A 22,826-nucleotide genomic window follows, 5' to 3' on the forward strand; every position below is an offset into this window, starting at 1 on the left:
TAAATAATTAAATTAAGTAACAATCCATCAATTTCATTTTGAACAATAAATTCCTACAACATTAACTGACAAAATAAGTCACGCAAATGTATCAAATGTAGTTGAATTGTGATATGTCCTGCAAATATAGCCGCTATTCAAAAAGCCGAAATATTGTGTCATATTGTAGTCATATTTATTCGTTTGCAACAAAGTTAGTTAATGTTCTTTAAATAAGATATATCATCCACATTATCAGAAATAACCAAATGTTTGGCTAGTAATAAAAATAACACACCTTAAAACCAACAATTAGATGTATCGTTCAATTTTCAAATTATGTTTTACAAATTACAAAACTATCCTGAAAACAATAAAGTAGCTTGTACTTTTGTACAGATCCTCTATTTTTGGGTGTATTTTACTCCACCATTGAAATTGGATCGAATAGTCATTAGCTCTCCCGCAACGGCTGCCCCATGTCCCCGCGCCCATAAATCACACTCGAGCGCCATGACCTCAGCGCGGCCGCGCGGTCCTGGATGGCACTCCGTCTTCCATTATATCCTCGTTTCCCTGGCGGAGCGGCACAACCCTACAGCTTTTCTTAACTTTTTATGGACCTCAATTTGATTTATCCTTTCCCGAGAAAACCCATGTATAACACCACAAATTAATATATTTTATAGGGAAAGGAATTACAACTCCGAGCAGGACGTCATGACTGCTTTCACCTCCTCTGTTTTTTTCTTCTTCTCGCCAACAGACGTTCAAATGGCTGGGTTTATTTGCAAACGGATGTGTAGGCCAACTGCGAATCTGATGTATCTGGCTATGGCTGCCTAACCTGCATACGGTTCTCTAGCTGAACAAATAGCGAGTCTCTGTAGCATAGCAGAGGAATCTGAGGATTCTGATGAAAATGAAACTGGGGAAAATTGTAATTATATATATTTATTTTTTGGGGGGAGGGGGGATATTTAAAACACCAGTGTAGTTAGGCTACACCATGGGATGGGAAATTGTTGTATAGGCTTGGAAACTAAGCTCAAATGTTCCCACGGTATAGTGAAGGAAATATCAGTGAAGTTATGTTTAATGTAATTCATTTTAGTAGCCAAAAACGTGAATATCGATACTCTTTAAAGATGTTCCCGTCTTAGTTTTCCATCCAGGCAAAACCATGGAGTCTTTTTTCTTACTGACCTCTGCTTCTCGCGGCAATAACTCACGACAGTAACGAACAATCGGCGGAAATACCTCAAAATAAAATCCATCCTCCCGAAGCACGAGCTCTGACTCTGTCCCCGAGGAAAAACATATCCGTCCGTGACAGCACTATAATACCGTCCACAAAAACCAAGAACATATTTATCTCCTCTCTCCCTCTTGCTTCCTCTCGTTGGCAAATGTCTAGAAAGCCCGGACTCCACTCACGGAAAGTGGGGTGACGCGCGCAATCGTTGTATGGCCAGACCGGGGCTCCGTTTTTTTCGTCGTGCCATAACACTGTATTATGCGCCCTGCTCACGTGACACAACGTCAACTTAAATCCCTTTTATTTGAGCCTGTGAATCATTAATGGAGGCAGTCATTGCCCCTGAGGAGAAACGGATCACTTTGGAGGGAGGATAAAGAGGGTGGATGACACTGCAATGTATCTGGCAAAGGGACATATCTCTCGCAATGCCACTTTACATTCACACGTCACCCGATTCCAAAGCGTGTGTGTTCGGTCGGTTTTGGAGGCTTTCGAGTGGCGCAGCGGTCTAAGGCACTGCAACTCAATGCTAGAAGTTTCACTACAGACTTTGGTTCGATCCCGGGTTGTCTCACAAAAGGCCGTGATCGGGAGTCCCAAGGGGCGGCGCACAATTGGCTCAGCGTCGTCTGGGTTAAGGGAGGGTTTGGCCGGAATAGGCCATCATTGTAAAATAATAATTTGTTCTTAACTGACTTGCATAGGTAAATAAAGGTTAAATATCTTTAGTGCCCATTTAAGTAAACAGAGAGTGCTAATCCCGATGCAATATACTGTGATCATTGGCCAGCTAGCCTTGAGCCACTGGCAGAGCAAGAGAAGCGTTTGCCGCTGCGGTGTGACTGCGAGATACAGAGAGGTCTTTACGGGTGGCGGATGGATCACTCAACACCTGAGTCACCCCTTACTATTTTATTGAGAGATAAGGCTGGGGCTATTGTGTGCAGAGGCCCCCATCATCACCCCACATCCCGAGCTATAGTCTACAACCACTCACTCACACATTCAGACAATAGCATACATGCTGGCGGACCAATGGAAATCAAATGTGTTATAGTTAGTTACCTGTCCGAATGCTGAGTTAAAGGTGTGCGCCCCGGTAGCCGGGAGGTGTGTGTGTGTGTGTCAGTCAGTCAGTCAGTGCTGAGCTGAGAGGGCATAGTGCATACGGGAGCTCATTGAACTGAATATTTACCCCCCTGGTCAGTGCAGGGACCCTCCATTCATCCTGCAGCTATTATGCATTCCCTACGGCCAGTTGAGTAATGCTGGAAATTATAGGTTCGCACAGAGGTCATACTCAATTCCCAGTATGGGGGGGAAGGATCAGGTGGTAATATGGCAACTAGCCTACTCTTATGAGATGAGGGCCAACGACAATAGTAATCTTTGAAATAAATGCATATTCTCTTGCAATCCATAATAGGTCCACAACTTAAATTATGAACATATTGTGGCGCACTACATGATATCGTTTAGCCTTCCCGGGCATTGCCTAAACCTTGACCGGAAGAGCAGCCCTTCTCTCCGCACCGCTTGGCGCTTGATTTCCGTCAACACTGAGCAGCGGGCGTGGAAATGTTCCTCCACCATAACTATTAATCACGCCAAGCGGACATGGAGCGCATCCCCCTCCCACATCACAGCACCCTTTGTCTTCTCAAACTACAACTTGAGCCGTTTAAACTTTTAAAACCTGAACAGGAGGGAACAATCTCTTATCAGTTTACATTGCAGACCACTTTATGGATGATTGGGAGTGAGGAGGCTATGCATTTATTATTTATGTTGGATTAGAATTAAGGGGGAATCAGATTTGATTCGCATTAATTCATGTTCTAGTTTTTGTGAAGAGGTGAAGTCATTTAAACTCCTTTTTAGAGTTTGGCCTGTACTTTGGGATACATTTTAGTGATACAGAAATGTGATTAATATCTTTCTCTGTTCTTCTAGTTCGGCCAGATTTGCATACCACTCCACCAGCGCAGAGAGCACGTGCATTGCAACACCGGAGAGCGTCTGGGGCTGAGCTGACTGTGGACGGAAAACAGACCCTTTCTCCCACGCCACCTTTCGCCACCGCACCTGAACTTTTCCCTGACCCAAACCGAGGCGCGGAGAGTCGAGTGTGAAGTTATTTTGGTTCAAAAACAAGGAGAGGATGGAGACTATTTAACCAATAAGAGCTATACCTTACTTTTTAGCTGGGAACGTTTTGGATCCTTGTTTTTAACGGGCTATTGTTGGTTTCAGCAGTTGATTAACCTATTTCTTGGTTTGTATGTATACATATATTAAAGTTAGTAACATAAAGCTGGTAACCTAAATCCAACTTCCAACATTTACCGGCCTTGAGCTGTAGACTTGAGCCGTAGACAGTCCTCTCCACACCGCTCCGTCATTGGATGTTCGCCAGACTGCGGTGCATCTCCACAATGTTGACATTTAAAGCTCTTAACAGCGAGCCTTGGGTTACTCAGCAGAAGATAACTCTTTCTCAGGGGTTTACATCGGCCAACATCAAGGCTAATGCGAAATTCAACGCCCTAAACTGGTTTGGCGTGCATGCTAAAACAGAGAACCCTCGGTGGATCTCGCTATACTCTCCATAACGGACGGACTTATGTTGTGGTGGTGGTTTGTTTCTGTATGTGCTGTAGAAATAAAATTGTAGTGGTAATAATGTTGAATTTTGGTTCTCATATTTTTTCATGCATTTCCATTGTAACGCTTGATAGTTTATCGTTATATATATTTAGAGTAGTGAAGAGCTAATTCAAAAAAGCTTAGAACAAAATACAAAACGTCTTAATTTGACCCCAGAACAATAATAATACTGGAAAAATAATCATAATAATAATAATACACATTATGAATGGCACATTTCATTGAATTAGTTCTGGGAAGCTTTAACTCAAACTAATACATAACGCTCAAAGCCATTTTTTATTTATTTATATGCCTATCATTCTTAAAACGTATATTGCATGCTACATGAATCTTCCATAACAGCCTATAGCCTAGTCAGTCTTTCGTGGAGAGGATGAAGATCTGTTAATGTTTAACTGAGTTCTTGACTGTTCTTTGTGTCTTCTCTGTTTAAGGCGCCCTTTCAGCAATGTGGACAACACATTCATGCCCAATAGCCTACTGATATTTGCCTTCTAAAATTGTGCATGTGGCTTAGCTACACGACGAAACATACGTTAAAATGCACATAAATTATTAATTTTAAAAGTATATTTTTTACAAAATATTTAGAAAACAGTCATCTTTACCCAATGAAGACTGAATACAACTGTTTTTACCAAAATCTAACAATCCTTACAATTCAATAAAACGCAGTTTTACGAACAAATGCGTTTTTGTATCAAGAAAATACAATTCTAAGTGACAGAGCATGCTGTGTGTGAATAAACATGGTAACTCTTCCTCGCGCAGGGTCATTGGGTCGCTGTAAGGTAAGGTATATTGTGATCACGTATCACTGCCAATATACACTTGGGTCGAGTTAATTGCATTGTTTCTTTACAATTACCTTATTTATGCTCAATTAGCGAAGTGGCATTTCTGTGCTCTACAGCCTTGAATGTAAGCCACAGGTCATGAGCGCACAAGTAAGTAGTCACACTGCATCTCTTTGTCAGTCTCAGCAGCATTATAACAACGGGATATCGTTACATATTTTATCCGTTTATTTTACAATATTATATGAGTTCTCTCAACGTCTATGCCACGTTGCAATTCCATATCCGCCTCCTCTGTGTTTTTTGAGTATTTTTAGGGTACATCTGCGCATAAATACGATGTTATGGAAAAGCACAGATGCTATACAGAAGTTTGTACTTTTCCACATGCTGAAGCGCCTAGTGCATAACCTCTAGTCCAACTCTACCGCCTAGGTGTGCGCCTTAAACACGAGCTGAATGCATTATTCGACGATAACAACTACCTCTAGTCTACTTTCATTGAACACCTACATCTTCATATTCAGATCCCAGGTAACCATTTAGAAATTGATAGTTTTAAAGTTAGCCAATGACTACATGGCGGTTACGGTTATGCATTTTGGCCACAAGGAACCAGTCGCCTAGCAGAGGAGTCTAACCCACAGAGCTGCGGGTTAACATGAGGTTGGTGTTGGTATTGGTGAGCAAGAAAGCCTTTTAACAAAAGAACAGCTGAATATACACAATTATAAATCAATCCCAACCAAATAGCAATGACCTGGACAATTACATTGCTCTCAAACTTGGAAACAGCAATGGAAAGCACAAATTATTCAGGAAAGAAAATGTCAAAGTCTACTCACAATCAGACATGACGGCCTCTATCCAGCAGGGAAAAGATGGTAAGGAGCGAGAATTTAACAGAAGGAAATATTTGATTCGTGCTTCGCGGTGGATCACTTCAAATGAGAATACTTCCGATTTTCATATCTATTTCTGACCCGAGGGCATTCATTATTGAATAAGTCACGTGAGCAAGCATATTAACATTTTAGTACATTGGGAGTGACCTCTATTCGGGTTTTAAATGAGCTCAAATGTCTAATTTAACCATCTCGAAATCGTGAGAGACTGTAAAACATGTGCCAATCATCCAAAATGGCAATTTCTCAACTCCACCTCTGCGCCATGTGCTGGCACAGAAAAGGCCTAGACTAAGTTGGCAAGGTACTTTTTTGCAATTTAATTTGTTTCCTTAATACATTACATTTAATTGCACTTGTATCCACTTAAAGCTCAGATGGAGATGTAGATGTCTGAAGATGTAGCCCTATCATGCATTCCATTCCGGCTGTGCCCAAAGCCACTTGATAAGAAAACACTCATTGTACATGCTATAACATTCCACTCAAGCCTACATTATATAATGCCACATAGTCATGGCTTCTGTGTATCAAGGATGGACCATGGATGCTTGTAAAGTCGAATCCCTAGATTAAACGTACTTCTGATGGAAAACAATATTATGGCCTTGAATAACTGGTTATTCATTTCGTTCACATATCCCACTCTCAAATCAATGTTAGAGGTTCCAAAATTATAACAGACTACCTTTAATTTACTAGAATAATGTAGATCATTTGGAAGGGTCAACTAGGTCATTGATATTATGGTTACAGTAAATTGAATATGTTGTTTTCTCTAATAGGTCTAAGCGTGGTCTATCTCAATCCTTCCTTTCGCACACATGATCTGACAGACGTGTTTGTGTGACGAATAGCAGCTTAGACTATTTTGAGTAAATTAGCAGCACGGTTGCACACCTACACGTCATTTTGTTTCCGCAAAAGAAAAGAAAAAGCCACGGAGGTCTGGACATTGTGTGTGTCGTAAGGTCAGGGGTCACGCGGAGTGCTCCGAGTCGATGATTGGCCAGAGACGGCCGTGTCCTCTAGTTAAACCCTCCGATTGTTTGACTGTATCAGGTAGTGACCAACACTCACACGCTGGTACACTAAGGTTTGAGGGGTAGATGCACTTCATCCTTATAATTACAAATGAAAACAGTAGCAGCCAGATACGTGGGTGGACAAATACTTTGATAGAACAGGCCTCTATGGAGCTACATAATACACTGGGGGACAATGTATTACTATGGTAGTATCCTATTCGCAACACTCTCATACTGTTGTAAGGCTGTCATGTACAGCTAATTTACAGATGATCAACAAATATGCACACAGTCTTCCGTTTAGTAAGTGTTAACTGGGGGAGGCAGGTAGCCTAGTGGTTAGAGCGTTAGACCAATACCCGAAAGGTTGCTGGATCGAATACCCGAGCTGTCATGGTAAAAATCTGTCTTTCTACCCCTGAACAAGGGAGTTAATGTATGTAGCAGATATACATGGCTCGTAAATTAAACTGCTTAGTTTAATAGCATATATTTTGCACCCTGGAAAGTCCACCGAGAAAGATGTATCTGGGTGCCCACTTTACCCACAAGGATGTTTCTGGATGATGTTGCATCTTCGGCTGCGAACCTATATTTACTGACTACCTTGGGTCTGTATGAATGCACCTTTTGTCTGTATTTAAAGATGTTTTGGGAGTTGCCTATAAGAATATCACTTGTTTGAGTTGTTTGGTCCAGAAAAAAATAGAAAGTGGACAAACAAAGCAACATTCAAGGCCAAGCCTGATAACAACATACCGAACGAGTTGAAAGTTATTCTGTCAAAATAAGGTAAGAAACAAACTTTCTAAGATAATATTTTTGAATGTATAAAGATCATTTTTCTTCGTGCATAGATATCCATAATTAAGTGAATTTCTTATGTGCATAACATCCATGAGGCACGCGCACATTCGAAGCACTGGATAGCTAATTCAAAGGTTTACTCGCTGTTTGGGAATAGTGTTATGTCATTAAAGACATAATGGAAAGTATTGTTATGTCATACATTTTAGAAAAACAAGCATGATGCGCATTGGGTTTGAAAGCCTTTTTAAATGATATATCCACGCCCTTTGTGCCGCCATTGACATATAGGCTATGGTATTGTTACCATAGCATTCATTCATTTAATCTATTTCAATGCATATTACTCAGAAATATCCTACAATATCATATCCAAACCAGCCATATAATTTAAGTACATATTTATTTCACGGGAACAGTTTCTTGCATGGGCCTAAATTACAATACATTATTACAACGTCCATTAATCAGACAACATATACAAATATTCACAGTTTAGAGCACACCACAAAATATGGACAAACTAGTCTACACGGCTACACGAACAAACAAACAAACGAGGTTGCCTTTTTTTAGCCTACAAAATGGATTCAGTATTGTGCCTTTGCTATGATTTGTCTATACTCATTAGGGGTGAAAGTCACCTGGACATTACACGACTTAATAATACATTCAACAGTAAACCAACTCACTCACACATCACGAGCTAAACCCTAACTCTGACATTGTCTCATTCTAAACCTGCTGAAAGGTCTCAGACGGGCACCCCGAGCTTTCCTAAAACATCGTTTTCCTTTCAAGTATATATTTCCATGAGAATAAACAAAATGATTGCATAGAACAAAAATAAAAATGAGGCCTCACTTATCTCTCGTCTCATTCTCTTTTATTTTCATTCTATGCAATGATACATATAATCCAAAGTCCTGTGATACATTCGAGTGTGAGTTATCCTTCTGTCTTAATAAACAAATACATTTCAGTTGCCATCATGGGCAGCAAGTGGCGGATTTCGAGCTAAAAAATTAGGAGAGAGCAAAAAAACAGAGAGAGGAGGTTGAGGTTGAGAGGGGAAAGGGTATTGAAAGGAGGTGACAGGCCCAAAAGCCAAGAAGGGGGTAATACCATAGGGGACATACTCGAGAATCGGTCCACAAAATTCCGTTTCTGTGTTCTGTTTGCCATTCTCAGTCTGTTGGTTTGGCGCGAGGGTTCCATCACTATAGGGTCGCGGCGCAAGGCGTGGGAACGAGCTGCTGGTGCGTGCCAGTTTTGATTTGCTGCTGCTGCTGGGCTCCCGAGGATGAGCTCGCAGAGCGGATCTTGGTGTTCGGAAGCTTGTGATCTTTCTTCCACTTCATCCTTCTGTTCTGGAACCATATCTTCACCTGACGTTCGGAAAGGCACATCGTGTGCGCGATCTCCACGCGCCTGCGTCGGGTCAGGTAGCGGTTGAAGTGGAATTCTTTCTCCAGCTCGAGAGCCTGCTGGCGGGTATAGGCAGTGCGGGACCTCTTGGGCACTCCTCCACTGTAACTAGCATTGACTGGAGAAAGCAAGCACACACACATACAATCAAGCAGGTGTTATCTCCACTAGGCACATTACAAATGTTATTCTCCATAAAGGTTTGTTGGTAGTCTAATGGGGGAATAAAGCCTACGATGTTTTGTGGGGGTTTCCCAATGATTTCTGTTGCGTAGAAGTACCTTCATTTGGAGACGCCATGTGTACAAGCGCTCGCATCCAGGGACAAATCAAGCCTTGGAAAATGATTAACAAAATCAGCGGGGCTGGATATTACATTTTGGCTGGGGTCCAGCCATGGAGGTAGTTTGGTTTAAAAAGCAACAAAGACCTCATGGCCCCGGCAGGCAATAAAATTTACGAGGGGTTCTTAATTACCGACCCCGCTGCTCGATGGTCGTAAATTGCCATTGTAAGGGGTGCTACTAGTGCTGCCTCAATGGGCGTGCATACGTTCCAGTGGTGGCTTGCTCAGTGGTTCCGGTATTTAAACGTGGCGATAACTCACCAACATGGACCTTCTTCATCCAGGGGTAGACCACCGGCGGTTCCTTGCCCTTCTGTGCACCGGGATAACACTCAGTAGCGAGGCTGCAGTCTTTGCTGACGTCCTCCACCACACCGCTGTCTGGGACTGGGTTGAGGCGAGGGCCATGGTTCTGGGCAATGGGCTGAGGTTGTGCCTGATGCCTGTCGGTAAAATCGTCGAGTCCATTACTGGGGACATTACCGTAGTCGTAGCTCGGTTCTGTGTAGTTTGACCTCGGATACGACGCCTCGTCATGATGGGGAAAGCCCGAATCTTTTGGCCGTTCGTAGTACTCAGTAGGGGCGGGGATGTATCCGTTCTGTTGATATTCGTCGCATGGAGGAAAGGAAGGTTCGATATAGTTCGAGTTTATCAAATACGAACTCATGATCATTAATTTGTGAAGTGCAACAATACTAATTTTTATCGTGCTGTCGTTTTTCTGATCTCCACCAAACCCTCCTACTCTCTGTCAAATGTACAAAGTTGTCTGGTCACGTGTAAACCGCCACCAATCACCACGTCTCCTGTGGGCATCATGTAAACAGGAACCAATGGAAAGCCTGGCATTGGCACAACGAAAATTGCTCCGGCTAGCCTACGTTGTGTTTTCCTTATTAAATCAAAAATATATCAAGGAAAAAACTATCAACTCACTTGTTTATCACATAGCCTAAACTAAACTAGAATAAATAAACCCTTTATTTAGCAGTAAACCACATTAAACCACGGCATTGAGGAGATGATGATGATGGTGATGATGTTGGGTATATCTTACTGTTGCACAGGAAAAGGATGGGCTCTTTGGAAATAAGCAAACTGTAACTGCTCTCTTTTCTGTCAAAGATGACATTGGAGCTCATTTCCAGTCCATTGCTGTCCAAAATGCTTTCCTTTCTAGTCAATTCTGAGTTGGTAATTCCGTGAATAAAATGTAAATCTGTATCTCACTTGATTTGAACGACAGTAAAACAAAGCAAGGTTGAAAACATTGCATGTGCGCCGTTACGCACCTCTCATGATCATATTCAGTCATTAAAACTAAGGAAAACTCAGCATTTTAATTTAAGAAATGTTTGTGAAGGATAACATCAAATAGTTTACATTTGGCTTCTCATATGATGATACAAGATGGCAACTGAATAACAGTGATTTTGACATGGCCAAAGGTTCTCATTTTCATTTAATTTCATTTGAGTAATTTAGAAGATGCTCTTATCTAGAGTAACTTAAATCTATACATGATTAGTGTTAGTTGATGAGAAATTAACATTCGTGTTGAAAGTTGTAGCAACTCAAAACAAAGGTGAGGGTTCAACATGCACATCCACAGACTCATATTCTACTACTAAAGCACATTTTAGTAACCACGAAGATAGGTCTAATACGAGTCATTTTGTGAAGCAAATGACTGTGATTGACTGTAACTAACCTGTGGTATGAAATAGTATCTTTACTATACATACATTACGCTGTTCATTCACTTTCCTCCAAGATTTAACATAAAACACCAGATAATGATTACAACAGCAACAAAACTAAGGGCATAATAATAATAATAACAATAATAACAATAATAATAATACATTTAGTGTATGCCTACTATTAATACGTTAAACCACTACAACAACTGAAAAAAACAACTACAACTAAAATAACTATATTTAAGACCTGAAAATATCATGACAATGTAGGCTAAACTTAACCAAACACACTTCTCGATTCATTTCACTATGACAAAATGTCACTATGACAAAAGTGCAATTATATACAGTTTATAATAGAAGCATCCCTGACCGTATCTCTTCTGTGCCATCAGTATCTCGTCAATTGCCATCTCCAAGACCTGTTCGCCCTCCAGCTCACTATTACAAATCAGAGATGAAAATCTTGAGGAAGCCAGCTCAACCGCACGAGCAACACTACGGAAGGTGTCTGCGACCGTCTACGTGAAGAAGGCCCGGTGTGCGGTGGCAAGGGGATGCAAAACTTCGGAAATATTGAAGGCTTTATTTATTTATTTTTTTCTCTCCCCCTTTCTGTTCGCCCCCTAAACAGCGATAACTTCTCTCTGACCCCAAAGTGACACCGTTTCTATGTTGTTTCTGATTAATCTTGCCCATTGACAGTCTTTGTTAAACAACAAGGCGTACCCTTCCCCAACGAGGCGACATTTTCATATTTGTTAGACGCAGTGACCTGAAGCTCACCCCGGACTTGGACTTCGGTTTTCCAGGGTCTACTCGACTCTGGGTAGATTACGGAGCACTTAGCACCGGTCAGCACCTAACAGCGCCCCAAAAATATATTTTTTAAAACCAGTACAAAACCCACCATAAAGCGTAGGTCCAACTGAAAAAGCCTTGCGTCGACTGTGCCACTCCTGTAGGTAATGTTAGCCAACTAAACTAAAGTTTCGGTGTCTCCTGGTCAAGGTTTTCTTTAGAATAGTATAAATATGTATATGTGTTGAATTTGTTTCACACGGTTAGTCTTCTGTTAATGTTTCTGACCTAGGCTCATGTTTTTCCTGTTCAAACAAGGTCCTCCTCGGAGCTGTGTATGTGTAAGCCATCGCTATGAGATTTTCATTTTAGTCAGATATAGGCCTATATGGCCTTTTAAGCATCTAAATAGCCAAAGTTGTTCGGTGTTATATTGCAATTGAGTGTATTTTACACCTGTAACTCATCGTGAATGACAAGGGGAATCTTTTTTGTTGTTGAGGATCTGGCCTCCAGAACGCATGTAACCAAGACCACCTGAGGGTCTATCTATCAGCATAATGTCCACGGTAAGAATACTTGACTTGATATCTAAATGTCCGCTCTAGTGTGTTATATAAGTGTTATATAAATATGGGCAGGATTGGCTATTATCCACTCGCTAGCCGTAGTACCCTTGAATGAGCGACAGTTTAAAGGGTCCGTAATGCTTTACAAAATTTTACAATTTACTTGTTGCTATACTATAGTGTGTGTGTGTTATACACAGGTTTGGAAACGTTCAATTTGGAATGCGTTATAAACAAGTCTTTTTGCATGATAAAAACTCATGAACTGTAAAAATCCTGATTTATGATGTTCAATTCCCTTCATTCCCTTCAGTTGAGAAACTAGTTCTTTCGAGATGCTGTTTTATTTTTGGAGTTTTGAAACAGGCGAAATATAAACACAACTGTGTGTGAGTGGCAAACGTAATGATCTGATAAACAATTGAAACGACTGAAATATGCTATTCAAACAACCACATTCAGTGTTTTACCTTTTAGGGTGGAAATACTGACGTTCACGAATGGATGTTTACGATTTTTAAAAATTAGAAGCGAATAAGAAATGTGGGCCTGCATGGTATCAATCTTAGGTTACAACGTGATTTTGGCTATTGAAATGTTTCTGTAACAATTATTCCAAATCAAAATCTTCAAAGACATCCATGTTAATTAGCAAAAGAGCAACAAAAAAAGTCTAGTTGTGAATAAGAAATAATTAGGCCTATTATTTACTGACTTAGAAAGGTACTGTGAGTGAAAGAAGTAGATAGCCACTCTTTCGGTCCTTCCCATATATAACGAACATATATCATACCGACACTGTACTGTAAATTCAGATAATAAGAAAGTGCTCTGACGATAGTGACTGATCACATATGGTTGCTAGATCCCTTGTCTGTTAGGAGGACCAGGCTGCAGAGGACAATGTTCCCCCAGTATTCACGAGGCGGTTAAGGTAAGGGTAAGGATTTTGATAATGCAGCATATTGAAATAAATAATATATTGGGAGTGGTGTGTAAGAAGGAAGCTATAGATGTATATTTTGGCCTAAACATGAATGCCACCCACAGAGCTCATCGTACATTTAACACACGTTCAGAGGAAGATGGGTGGGTGAAATAGTATGATTGCATTCAACATTTTGTTGAAGTTGTCTTCTTAAAAAATGGGACATAAATCAAAGCAAATGTAACTGCATCAAGTGAGTGTTTTATGTAGATTGTAGATACACACAAGTGTTGAACAACATGGCCTTAGTAGGTCTGTGTTATCATAGCGTACTATTTTGCCCAACCCGTTTCTTCTAAGCTTATAGGATAAAACATATACTATATCTTCTTCCATAGACAGTTGTTAGAACGGTGCCATAGCCCAATGCGTTATCTCCTATAACATAAAGATCACTTGTGGGAGCCACAAACATTGAGTGGCTAATGGCTATTTCTTTATTTCTTTATGATAAAGACACCTCCAATTATCATATTAGTCCTTTGGCTCTTGACTCTTTTGCAATAAACGAAGACACCGAATTACCAATAGTTAGGCTATTGTATAATAGGCCACTTGCTTGTGGCCTAAACGAAATATGAATGGCAAGTTCGAGAATAAATTGTTGCTAACACGGCTACGGTGGATCTCACAATTTCGAGTGCACCGTTTTTATGTGAGCTTTAAGAGAAAAGGCCTATGTTACATTTAGCAGTGTATTTAAACCAAATTGTATATATTACAATAGAGGTGCATATATTTTTTAAATGATCTCTATGAAACATGTTGGGTTACACACTTTAATGTAGAATAAGATAAGGCTTGATCTCACATTTTCACAACTTTACGGGAAAGGATAACGGCGATTCGATCCTGTTATGCAGATCCATCCGCCATTAGAGGCTATAGCCTATATCCTAATGCGTTTTCAAAACCCAATTAAGTACGAATGCTATTTTGTTATTACTAATAACAATTGACTGTTCTCATTATAAAATAAACATATTCTTTCTTTGTAACTAAAATCCCCTTCTGGATAATTTTTTGTAAAGGCTAAAAACAGGACTTTTTCCTCAGCAGAAGGAGAGAAAGACTACATGTTTTAAAGGGGTCCGGGGGATCCATTTGGGGGGCTGTGGGCATAGTCTACCCATCATCCTGTGACCGGGGTAAGAGTATCAATCCTCAAAATGCAAATGTTTCCCTCATATCCAATGCAATTTATTCAAAGGAAATTCACCAATCAACCGCCCTAATAAAATGCCGCCACTCAATCTTGGGTCTGGGGACGGACGGGGGTCCACTCCCCTCGGTCCCAAACTCGGGGTCGCCCTGCTTTCAGGGTTCACCTGGAGTGCACCGTCAAACATATGTAATTCAAAGCTATTCTATCTTTTGTGTGGAGAGTCAAGATCGCTATTATAACGCTGGCATCAGGCCCCTGCTGAACAGATGACGGGAGACTTGTTCAGCGGGTAAACTTTTGACCCCAAATGTTCCTCCTCTTCCCCCGCTATATCGAGATCATCAGTCCCACCCCTGCGAGGCTGTGCTGCCCAGGCGAGGTGTCTGGCTGCTTGGGAAGAAAACTTGATTTGCAATATATCCATTTCTGTTATCATTACTCTAATTATTCTAACGACAATCATAATTAGTCATATAACAGGCAGGTCTATAATATAATAACTGTAGTTGTATCTCTGTATTGTCTCACTGTGGGTGTTGGTTACAATGCACCCTGTACAACATCACTAATGTACAACATCACTATACAACATCACTAATACAAGCAAACCGCTCAGGGATGAATGTCCTTCATACTTTTGTGTGAGTCTTTATCTCTCCTTGCCTCACATAGGCCTAGTGTTTTTGCTAAAATGCCCCAAAGGCTCTCCAAATAAACTAATGCAATATGCAAATTATATTACTTCATTGCAATGTGTAATAAGGCAAGCAAACCGGTCAAGTATTGTGTGCGTCCTATCCTACTATTGTATTTCTGTGTGTGTGTGTTTCCCCCCCTCTCAGCAGCTGGCTGCAGGTGACACTGAACTTGGCCTAAAGCGAGCTCTGCTGGTGGCTGGAGGATGCAGATTTATCTTGCTGCTATGGCTGACCTCGCGGTGAACCGCGCACGGGGATGGTTCATTTTTTTCTGCCTGGCATTGTCTGCCTAGGACCCCGATTTTGATTATTTTCGGTGTAATTTTCGCCCCAGACGTCACAATGATATTGGCATAGAATAACGGTTTCTCTTTTATGTTCACTACACCATACAACTGTAATGGAAATGAAGTCAAATTGAATTGCATTGGCTATTTGTTTACACGACGGAATCTTCTATGTCGACTGTTAGGGGAAGGGGGAGCGGGGATCAACCCACCTCAAATCATCAGATGATTCAGAGTTTCAATTCCATCTACGTACTGACATATTATACTTTGAGGGTTTAGTTTCTATATAAACCCTTTTCATTGCAATTCGTTTTCTGATGTCAAATAGATTCAAATTGAATTCACACCTCTGACGGGGAAAGTTATGAGGTGCCTGTAAGCACCAGTTTCGTCCTAATTGGGCGTAATTGCAATCTGTGCAAATACATAAGAGCAACACACAACAATGGAAATTGAGTCAGAAATCCAGAATTTCGAACACACCAAAGCACTGTTATACACAAGAAATAGACCAAGCCCATACTAGTCACTCATCAGCACACACTTTATCGCAAGACTGTCGCCACAAGTAGGCCGAAGAAAACGAAAACATACTCAATCTAAAGGAAACTATTGTGATTGGGCAAATGCGTCACAAAGTCAGACCAACACTTGTGACACATTTTCACATAGAAGTCAAAGCTTTATTGGTATCTGAGTGTTCATCTCGGCCCGGACGCACGCGCCCAAGCTGGGCCATGAGGTCACCATGAAGCAAGAGTGACACTCTCCAACTGAACTTTACAACACAAAATCACAAAATGACATAGCTGACGCAAAACGGAATTCCTTTCCAAGTGTGGCCCTGCTGTGTTTTGTCCTCTATTGTGTTTACTCTACAGTGCGTTTGGCTGTCTTAAACCATTTGAACAAGTTTGGAACACATGAGGAAACCTGACCAAAGACACACCTAGAGCTTCAAACAAAGTGTAGAACCTGTGCCTAACTTGACAATTACACAGATTGAAAAGCTCAATTTACCCCAAAAGTGGTTGTATGATAGTTGAGTACCGTACACAAACATATTACAGTTTAGCAATGACATTGGAAACACCATAAAACAGCTCAAATAGCTTTATGGCTTGTCCAGCACATTAATGGCTATGAAGAGTCCAAAGAAGCCCCGTGTGTAATACAGGAAGTGAAAAAACACGAATTAAAAAGGAAAGGGAATGGACAGAAGCATAATTATCCCACATGCAAAAACGTATTATGAGTTACACCACAGATGGAGGGAAACTAGTTACACTAGGAAGGAAGCAATTAAATATCCATGAGCCTGAACCAACCCTGGCCAACATCTGCCGAGAGAAACCAGGATTCAGCTCAGCACCACTGACAAATTAGCGTAATGGGCTAATATGGACAGATAGCGCGTCCGAATACAATCATAATTCTGTTTCAAACAGGGTGGCTGTTCAGAGCCAAGGGAATGGAAGGCTACAGGCTACTCAAGGGCAATAGAGGCAGAAACTTACCTCGAGACCGAAGCTGTCTTCTCGTGTGCGTCCGGCATGCAGGGTCCATCGCGAGGCGTTCTGGTGAGCAAGGAGTGGGTGTAACGGTCAAGGAACTCTTACAGCCTGCAAGGAGAGAGTCAGACGAAGCCTCGCGTCAGTGCGATTATATGTTATGTGCAATATACTGTCAACTCCCCAAAACCATAAAACTTACTTTAATGGCCACCACGTGACAGTTTATGGCCAGTGAGCCTATCTGGCCGCGCTCCGGATGATTTTTACGATCTAATCCATAGACAAAACCCCCATTCATTTGGCACCCAAATGTCAGGGAGCCGGAACCGGCCTAATAAAGTTTACGTTTCGAAAAGTGAACTGATTCTCTGATAGTAGTAAACTCGAGCAGATGGGACGCAGAGCCCCTCGAGCCGGTCACTGGCAAGGACCCGCTTTATCCCTACGCACAAAGGTGAGTAAAGTGTGCAGACATAGATTTTGCTACCTGTTGATTTTCTCGACCTTGAAACTAGCTAGAAAAGTTTAACTTTTAAAGTTTTAATTGCAATCAATGGAGTGAAAGGCCTATAGTCTTGACCTAGAAAAAAACGAGTTACTGCAGGCCTAAAAACTTTACATTCAACAACAAAAACCTTACAAAAACATACACACTTTCGTTTTTCCGTGAGGCACATGAAGAAGTAAGTTAAAGAATCGAACTAACAAATCATTTACAGTCTCTGTCGTTCCAGTAGAAAGTTTATTATAATCAGCATCATCACTATAATATTATTTTCAATTTCCAGTCATTCTTTAAAAACATTTACAAAAAGCGTATAGCACGATGGAGCTATACACGTAGGCAATGGGATCCACTATGGAACCCTTCACATCCAACATAGAGGGGAACGTACAAGACAGAAACACACATTCTAAGAAGCTGCGCCAGGTGAACAGATTTACAGTAGCTCGTGTAAAAGAAGGATACAAAGGCACAGCTACACGCAATGGGGCAGAACTGCGGTCCCGTCACGTGTTCACAACGCACAACAATCGCGTAAGGCTTATACGTCTGTCTACAATAAGGAACAAGTTATCTAAGTACATTGAACAAATAAATACATACTTACATATAAAACAAAGGCTATACACAAAAGCAACACCATTTTTTTATCAACTCATTAATTATTCGAGTTTCTATACTGTTTTACAAGTGCAATAGGCTACACAACTTTTATTGAATAGTTAATGGACTTTTTTTGCGGTAACTTCGAGTTTACTATATTTTGAACAAGAAATAAGTTAACAAACATGTATTTCCCATTGGTTTGTTCTCTAAGACAAACAATGTACAGAATGTTTATTTTTTTACTCACACAAGCATTATCACGGTCAAAATAAATATAACTATAGAGGAAAGTATTTTTGAAAAGGCCGGAGTATGGACAACTGCATGTTCACTGTCCCAAAACAGCCATCGGAAAGTCTTTCGCAATGTAAAAATGAATGGAAGTTCTCCCAAGCGTTGTATTATTTTATTAGAGCTCATAGGGGAACCAAATATCAGGGACGGTGGTACCCTACACCCCCTGCCGCTGCCATGCTCATGCTTTTCAGTTTGTTGTCCTTTTTCCACTTCATCCTTCTGTTCTGGAACCAGATTTTGATCTGGCGTTCTGATAGGCAGAGCGCGTGCGCTATCTCGATCCTCCGTCTGCGGGTCAGATACCGGTTGAAATGGAACTCTTTCTCGAGCTCCAGGGTCTGGTAGCGCGTGTATGCTGTCCTCGCCCTCTTCCCCTCTGGTCCAGTGAGACTGTCTGGTGGTAACACACAGGACGCAACAATAAACCCATAATCAAAATAGCAACCTACACAACAATGTTTACTAATTCTTTATGCAGGTTTACCTGGCAACAATGCAAGGACATTTATTTTTTTATTGATCAATAATGTTTACTAACGCTTTATGCAATGATTATTATATAGTAAAAAAATTACTTTATTCATGATCACACTTCGATGCAGCTCAGTCCACATAAACACACTATTCACCTTTCCCACACCATAAAATGTAGTGGAAGTGCCAATTAATTCCCAAAAGTTTGTCTTATAAAAATACCATAAACATTTAGAATAATACACAATTATGGCAAAAGAAAATCCTATATTTAAACAAAACGTTCACCTCCTGCATTTTGGTAACATGAAAATGTTCTGTTTTCATGCCACGTTGAATTATTTTCCAACGCTTTGGGTACAAATATACAGGTGAACAGGTGGCGTAAATCTCGCCATTACACCGCTTAACCATTACTACTACCAAATACAGATTATTTTTCTCTTATGGGATGATTCGGTTAAATACTTTTTACCATCGAAAATGTCAACAAGCACAGCTTAAATGGCTATAGGACGTCATGTCCACGACAAGTACAAAACATAAACATAAACGTCTACCTAATCAACATGTAAAGCTATTTTACCATGATTTATGTGCAGTTTCCTCATCCAGGGGTAGATCTGAGGCTGGGCACCGTCGGTGAAATGTTGGGAAGTTGTCTGCTCTCTTCCAGCGGGCTTATCTTCCTCGAGGAGGGGGGAGGCTTTCGACACACACTCCTGGTTCAACAGCGTGCCTCCGTTCGAACTCGAGCTCGGGGTCGCGCAGGGGATAGTTATGGAGTTCTTTATGGCTCGGTGTTGCGGTTGAGACTCGCTGACCGTAGACGAGCTTGTGACAGAGGAGGAGCACCGGAGCGGGTCAGGTGCAGGCGAGAGGGGCGCCGTCCCAGTGGCGCTCGCGGGCTGGGTGTACCTGGATGGCTCGACAGAGGACGTTGTTGCCGCCGCCGACTGGTTCGGGGAGTAGCCCTGTGCCCGCTCGTTGGCCACAAAGTGCCCATTACCGCGACCGACAGTGAGGTCCATCCCGTTGTAACCATAACCTTGCCTGCTGGAATGCATGGTCGTTGAGTCCCTGTATTGGTCGTTTGCTGAGCTGTGGTCTCCATAATTATGTAACTGGAAGTCGGCGCCATTGGGATAGCGACCGCAGAATGAGTTTACAAAATAGGAGCTCATTGATTGACTATTCAAATACTGTTGTTTCGCAGGTATTTGTTGTTTTTATTTTTGGAGAAAATAGTAACGTGTGTGCTTGATTTGTGGCTCTTGATGCTTTTGCTTCTTCTATAGCACCCTTGCACAATTTATGATGAATTAGGGAAATGAGTAGAACGTGTACTTGATTCTCTCTTACGTAGGCACCCAAATATGGGTTACGGCTGAGAATCACGTGCTTTTGTTGACCAGTCGTAAATCCTGCTTGATGACCTCCAGAGGTAAACTCGTGCACAAGTAGGAAATCTGGGTGGGATGTTATGGGCGCGCGCCTGGGAGTGCGCCTGGGCAGGGCGCTCGCGGGGCCCGGGTTGCATCTCTTGGATTGTCCTTGCGCGCCATCCTCCGGCCACAATCTCGCACTGCCTGCGACGGTTTTTGAGGCGTGGCTTCAGAACAGGGTCGTTCAGAGGTTAACGACCATTGCGGCAAACAATACAACAAGAAACGCACTGAAAAGTGACTATACATCCTCTCCACTGACACAGAGTACAGAAAGAAATTCAACATTAAACATTATCCTTATAGTTGGGAATAAAACACTAGCCTAAAATATCAAAAACAATTGTCTAGCACCTTACATTTAGTTGAATATTTCGTTAAAGCATGTTACAAATCTTTGAATTTTAGTAATCAACCATCTATATTTGCATGAATATCCTCCTTAGTTCAGGCTAATGGTGTGAACAGCTTGGTCAACCTGCAGATCAACCGTTATTCCTAAAATTGTTAGATGCTCTCAAAAATTAGGCACTTCAAATGAATTACTGTTTCGTTTTTTTTAAGATGACAGAAAGTAAGCTACCGTACAATAGTATTATTAGACAATTATTTACCCCTCGATTGAAATTCCATAAATACTTAACGTGAATAAAGCACGTTTTGATCAACAAAAATTGCCTGAATTAAGTGTGTGATGTTTAAATTGGTTCAATGTACGTGCGTAAAATTTTGCTACGGTTCCAAATTAAAAGCCTAAGCTCTAGCAGACATTACAGCGAAACAATAATATCAATTTTATTGTCATTATATATTTTTTGCCAATATGGATAACTTAAGTCAATTTAAGAACAGGAAAACGAGGAGCAGAATATCGTTCGAAATGAATCTAAACACACGAAGTTTCTCGCATTCGATGAAGAAAGAATGAATGAAAATCAAAGTAAGAGAAGAAGGGAATATAGAATATATATATTTTGAAATGATGTCTGACAAGAGAGGGAATAAACAGGAGTTCTTGGTTTAGGAATTTTAGTGTATTTTACATGGACTAGGTGCCTAGGTGAAATGCCTTGGCCTCTCTCGGCATCTTCCTCACACCCATAGACAATGTCATCGGAGTGAGGACGCGAATGTAGTAGGCTATAGGACTCTATTTCAACTCAGATAAGTCTTGTCAAGTTTTAAAAATAGAAAGATAAGGCACCACATAATGACAATCTAAAATTAGGTTCGAAATATGATACGAAGAAAGCCCTATCAGTATAACAGCAGAAGTAATACAACTGTAGGCTCAAAACCAGCAATGGCAATAACAAACATATTACTACATTATTTTAGCAGAATTTGGTTTTAAATCATGTTAATCGGTGTGGAGTTGCTGATTAGTTGGTGTAACTTAGAGGTCACCTGTACCTAAAATAGAAGTAGCTGGTGCAGGTGCAGGCAGAGCAACAGCATTTTAAAAACATTTAGCTTTACAAAAGATACTGCTCATTCCGTCTACTTAGCAGAAAATAGTGCACTCCATATGGATTACTGGACACTCAGGCACGCTCGCGACGGCCAGTTGCAACCAGTTTTACAGGAGTAGGCTCTGGTTATCCATAGTCCATTGGACCTCTCGGTCCTATAGTCCCCAAAAGACGATAACCCATATTTAGGCTACACAACGCCCCACGCTGGCACTAACAGCGTGATGGATACGTCTGCGTGTCTGTCCGAAGGATGCAGACTCACAGAGGTAATATGGCCCCTTCGGGCACCGCAGGAGCCGAGGAACAATCTGCACTCAGGACCAGATGTGTACAGCGGTGTATGAAGGAGCCCTCTATCCGAGCCCGGGTCTTGACTTTCAGGGATAGTTTGAGAGAACGCGTTCAAACATGCTCCGGATGTTGGAAGGAGCGAGGATAGGTTCTGTGCTTTATAATGGCCAGGAGTGTTTGTGATTGAGGTTTTAAATAGGTTGTTAGCGAGAGAGAGCCTAAGAGCTAACATCTGATTTATCAATGGCCAATAGAAACAAAGTTCCCAAGAAATTATCCCACCCAGGGGACAATGGGCAAACCAGGAAGTGGGAGAGTAAAGTGAGGGAAAAGGTAAAAGTCTAGAAAAAACGAACAAGACTAATGTCCGCATCTGGTAGAAGCGTCAGGATTCGGCAATCTGTGTGCGTGCTAGTGGCGCACATAAGCGAGGGGAGCGCATGCTTCCCAGACCGTAAAAGGCCAACTATTTGAAATTCAGATCCGAACCTTGATCGATGAGTGAGTAAAATTTCACGACGCTTCAGTTTTATTTGCTCATAAATGTAATTAGCTACGTGGGCTGTGTTACACGCGCAATAGCCTAAACTGTTCAATCTGCATGCATTTCAGATACCCTAGATTTTGTATAGTGCAGTGGAGCCGCAGCAAGGCCATTTTCTAATGTCCACTCGAGTGGTTGCATTACCACTGCCCATCTCGACGATGGTATTCAATTGGAGACGCTAAGGTTAAATGGAACACTAAAAACAGGCATTCAACGGGTAGGTGAACCGTAACG

General features: G+C 41.4%; 3 protein-coding genes and 1 long non-coding RNA gene across 5 annotated transcripts in view; 1 reads left to right on the plus strand and 3 right to left on the minus strand.

Moving 5' to 3' along the window:
• Nucleotides 1–22,826, minus strand: part of hoxa3a (homeobox A3a) — a 34,373-nt gene that overhangs the window by 9,370 nt on the left and 2,177 nt on the right. Inside the window, exon 2 of one of the 2 annotated variants that reach the window (XM_021559869.3) lies at nucleotides 16,956–17,060. The gene's annotated coding sequence lies outside the window, so the exon portion shown is untranslated. Of the gene's footprint in view, nucleotides 1–1,239; nucleotides 1,629–16,955; nucleotides 17,061–22,826 lie in introns of those variants that run through there. The other variant, XM_090227574.1, reaches the window with a different exon arrangement.
• Nucleotides 2,869–3,930, plus strand: LOC110487953 (uncharacterized). Its single transcript, XR_002468321.3, has 2 exons — nucleotides 2,869–3,095; nucleotides 3,194–3,930. It is a non-coding gene; the product is annotated as an uncharacterized LOC110487953 (long non-coding RNA).
• On the minus strand, nucleotides 7,834–10,010 carry hoxa4a (homeobox A4a). The gene is made up of 2 exons (XM_021559876.3): nucleotides 9,483–10,010; nucleotides 7,834–8,993 (listed from the first exon to the last, which is right to left on the minus strand). Exons 1-2 carry the CDS (start codon nucleotides 9,895–9,897, stop codon nucleotides 8,668–8,670), a joined length of 741 nt encoding a protein of 246 aa, XP_021415551.1. The 5' UTR covers nucleotides 9,898–10,010; the 3' UTR covers nucleotides 7,834–8,667.
• Nucleotides 17,665–22,741, minus strand: LOC110487950 (homeobox protein Hox-A5). The gene is made up of 2 exons (XM_021559875.3): nucleotides 19,421–22,741; nucleotides 17,665–18,754 (listed from the first exon to the last, which is right to left on the minus strand). Exons 1-2 carry the CDS (start codon nucleotides 20,016–20,018, stop codon nucleotides 18,498–18,500), a joined length of 855 nt encoding a protein of 284 aa, XP_021415550.1. The 5' UTR covers nucleotides 20,019–22,741; the 3' UTR covers nucleotides 17,665–18,497.

Source organism: Oncorhynchus mykiss, chromosome 30 (genome assembly GCF_057628025.1).
Source record: "Oncorhynchus mykiss isolate SJ-2025 chromosome 30, ASM5762802v1, whole genome shotgun sequence".
Taxonomy (NCBI): Eukaryota; Metazoa; Chordata; class Actinopteri; order Salmoniformes; family Salmonidae; genus Oncorhynchus; species Oncorhynchus mykiss.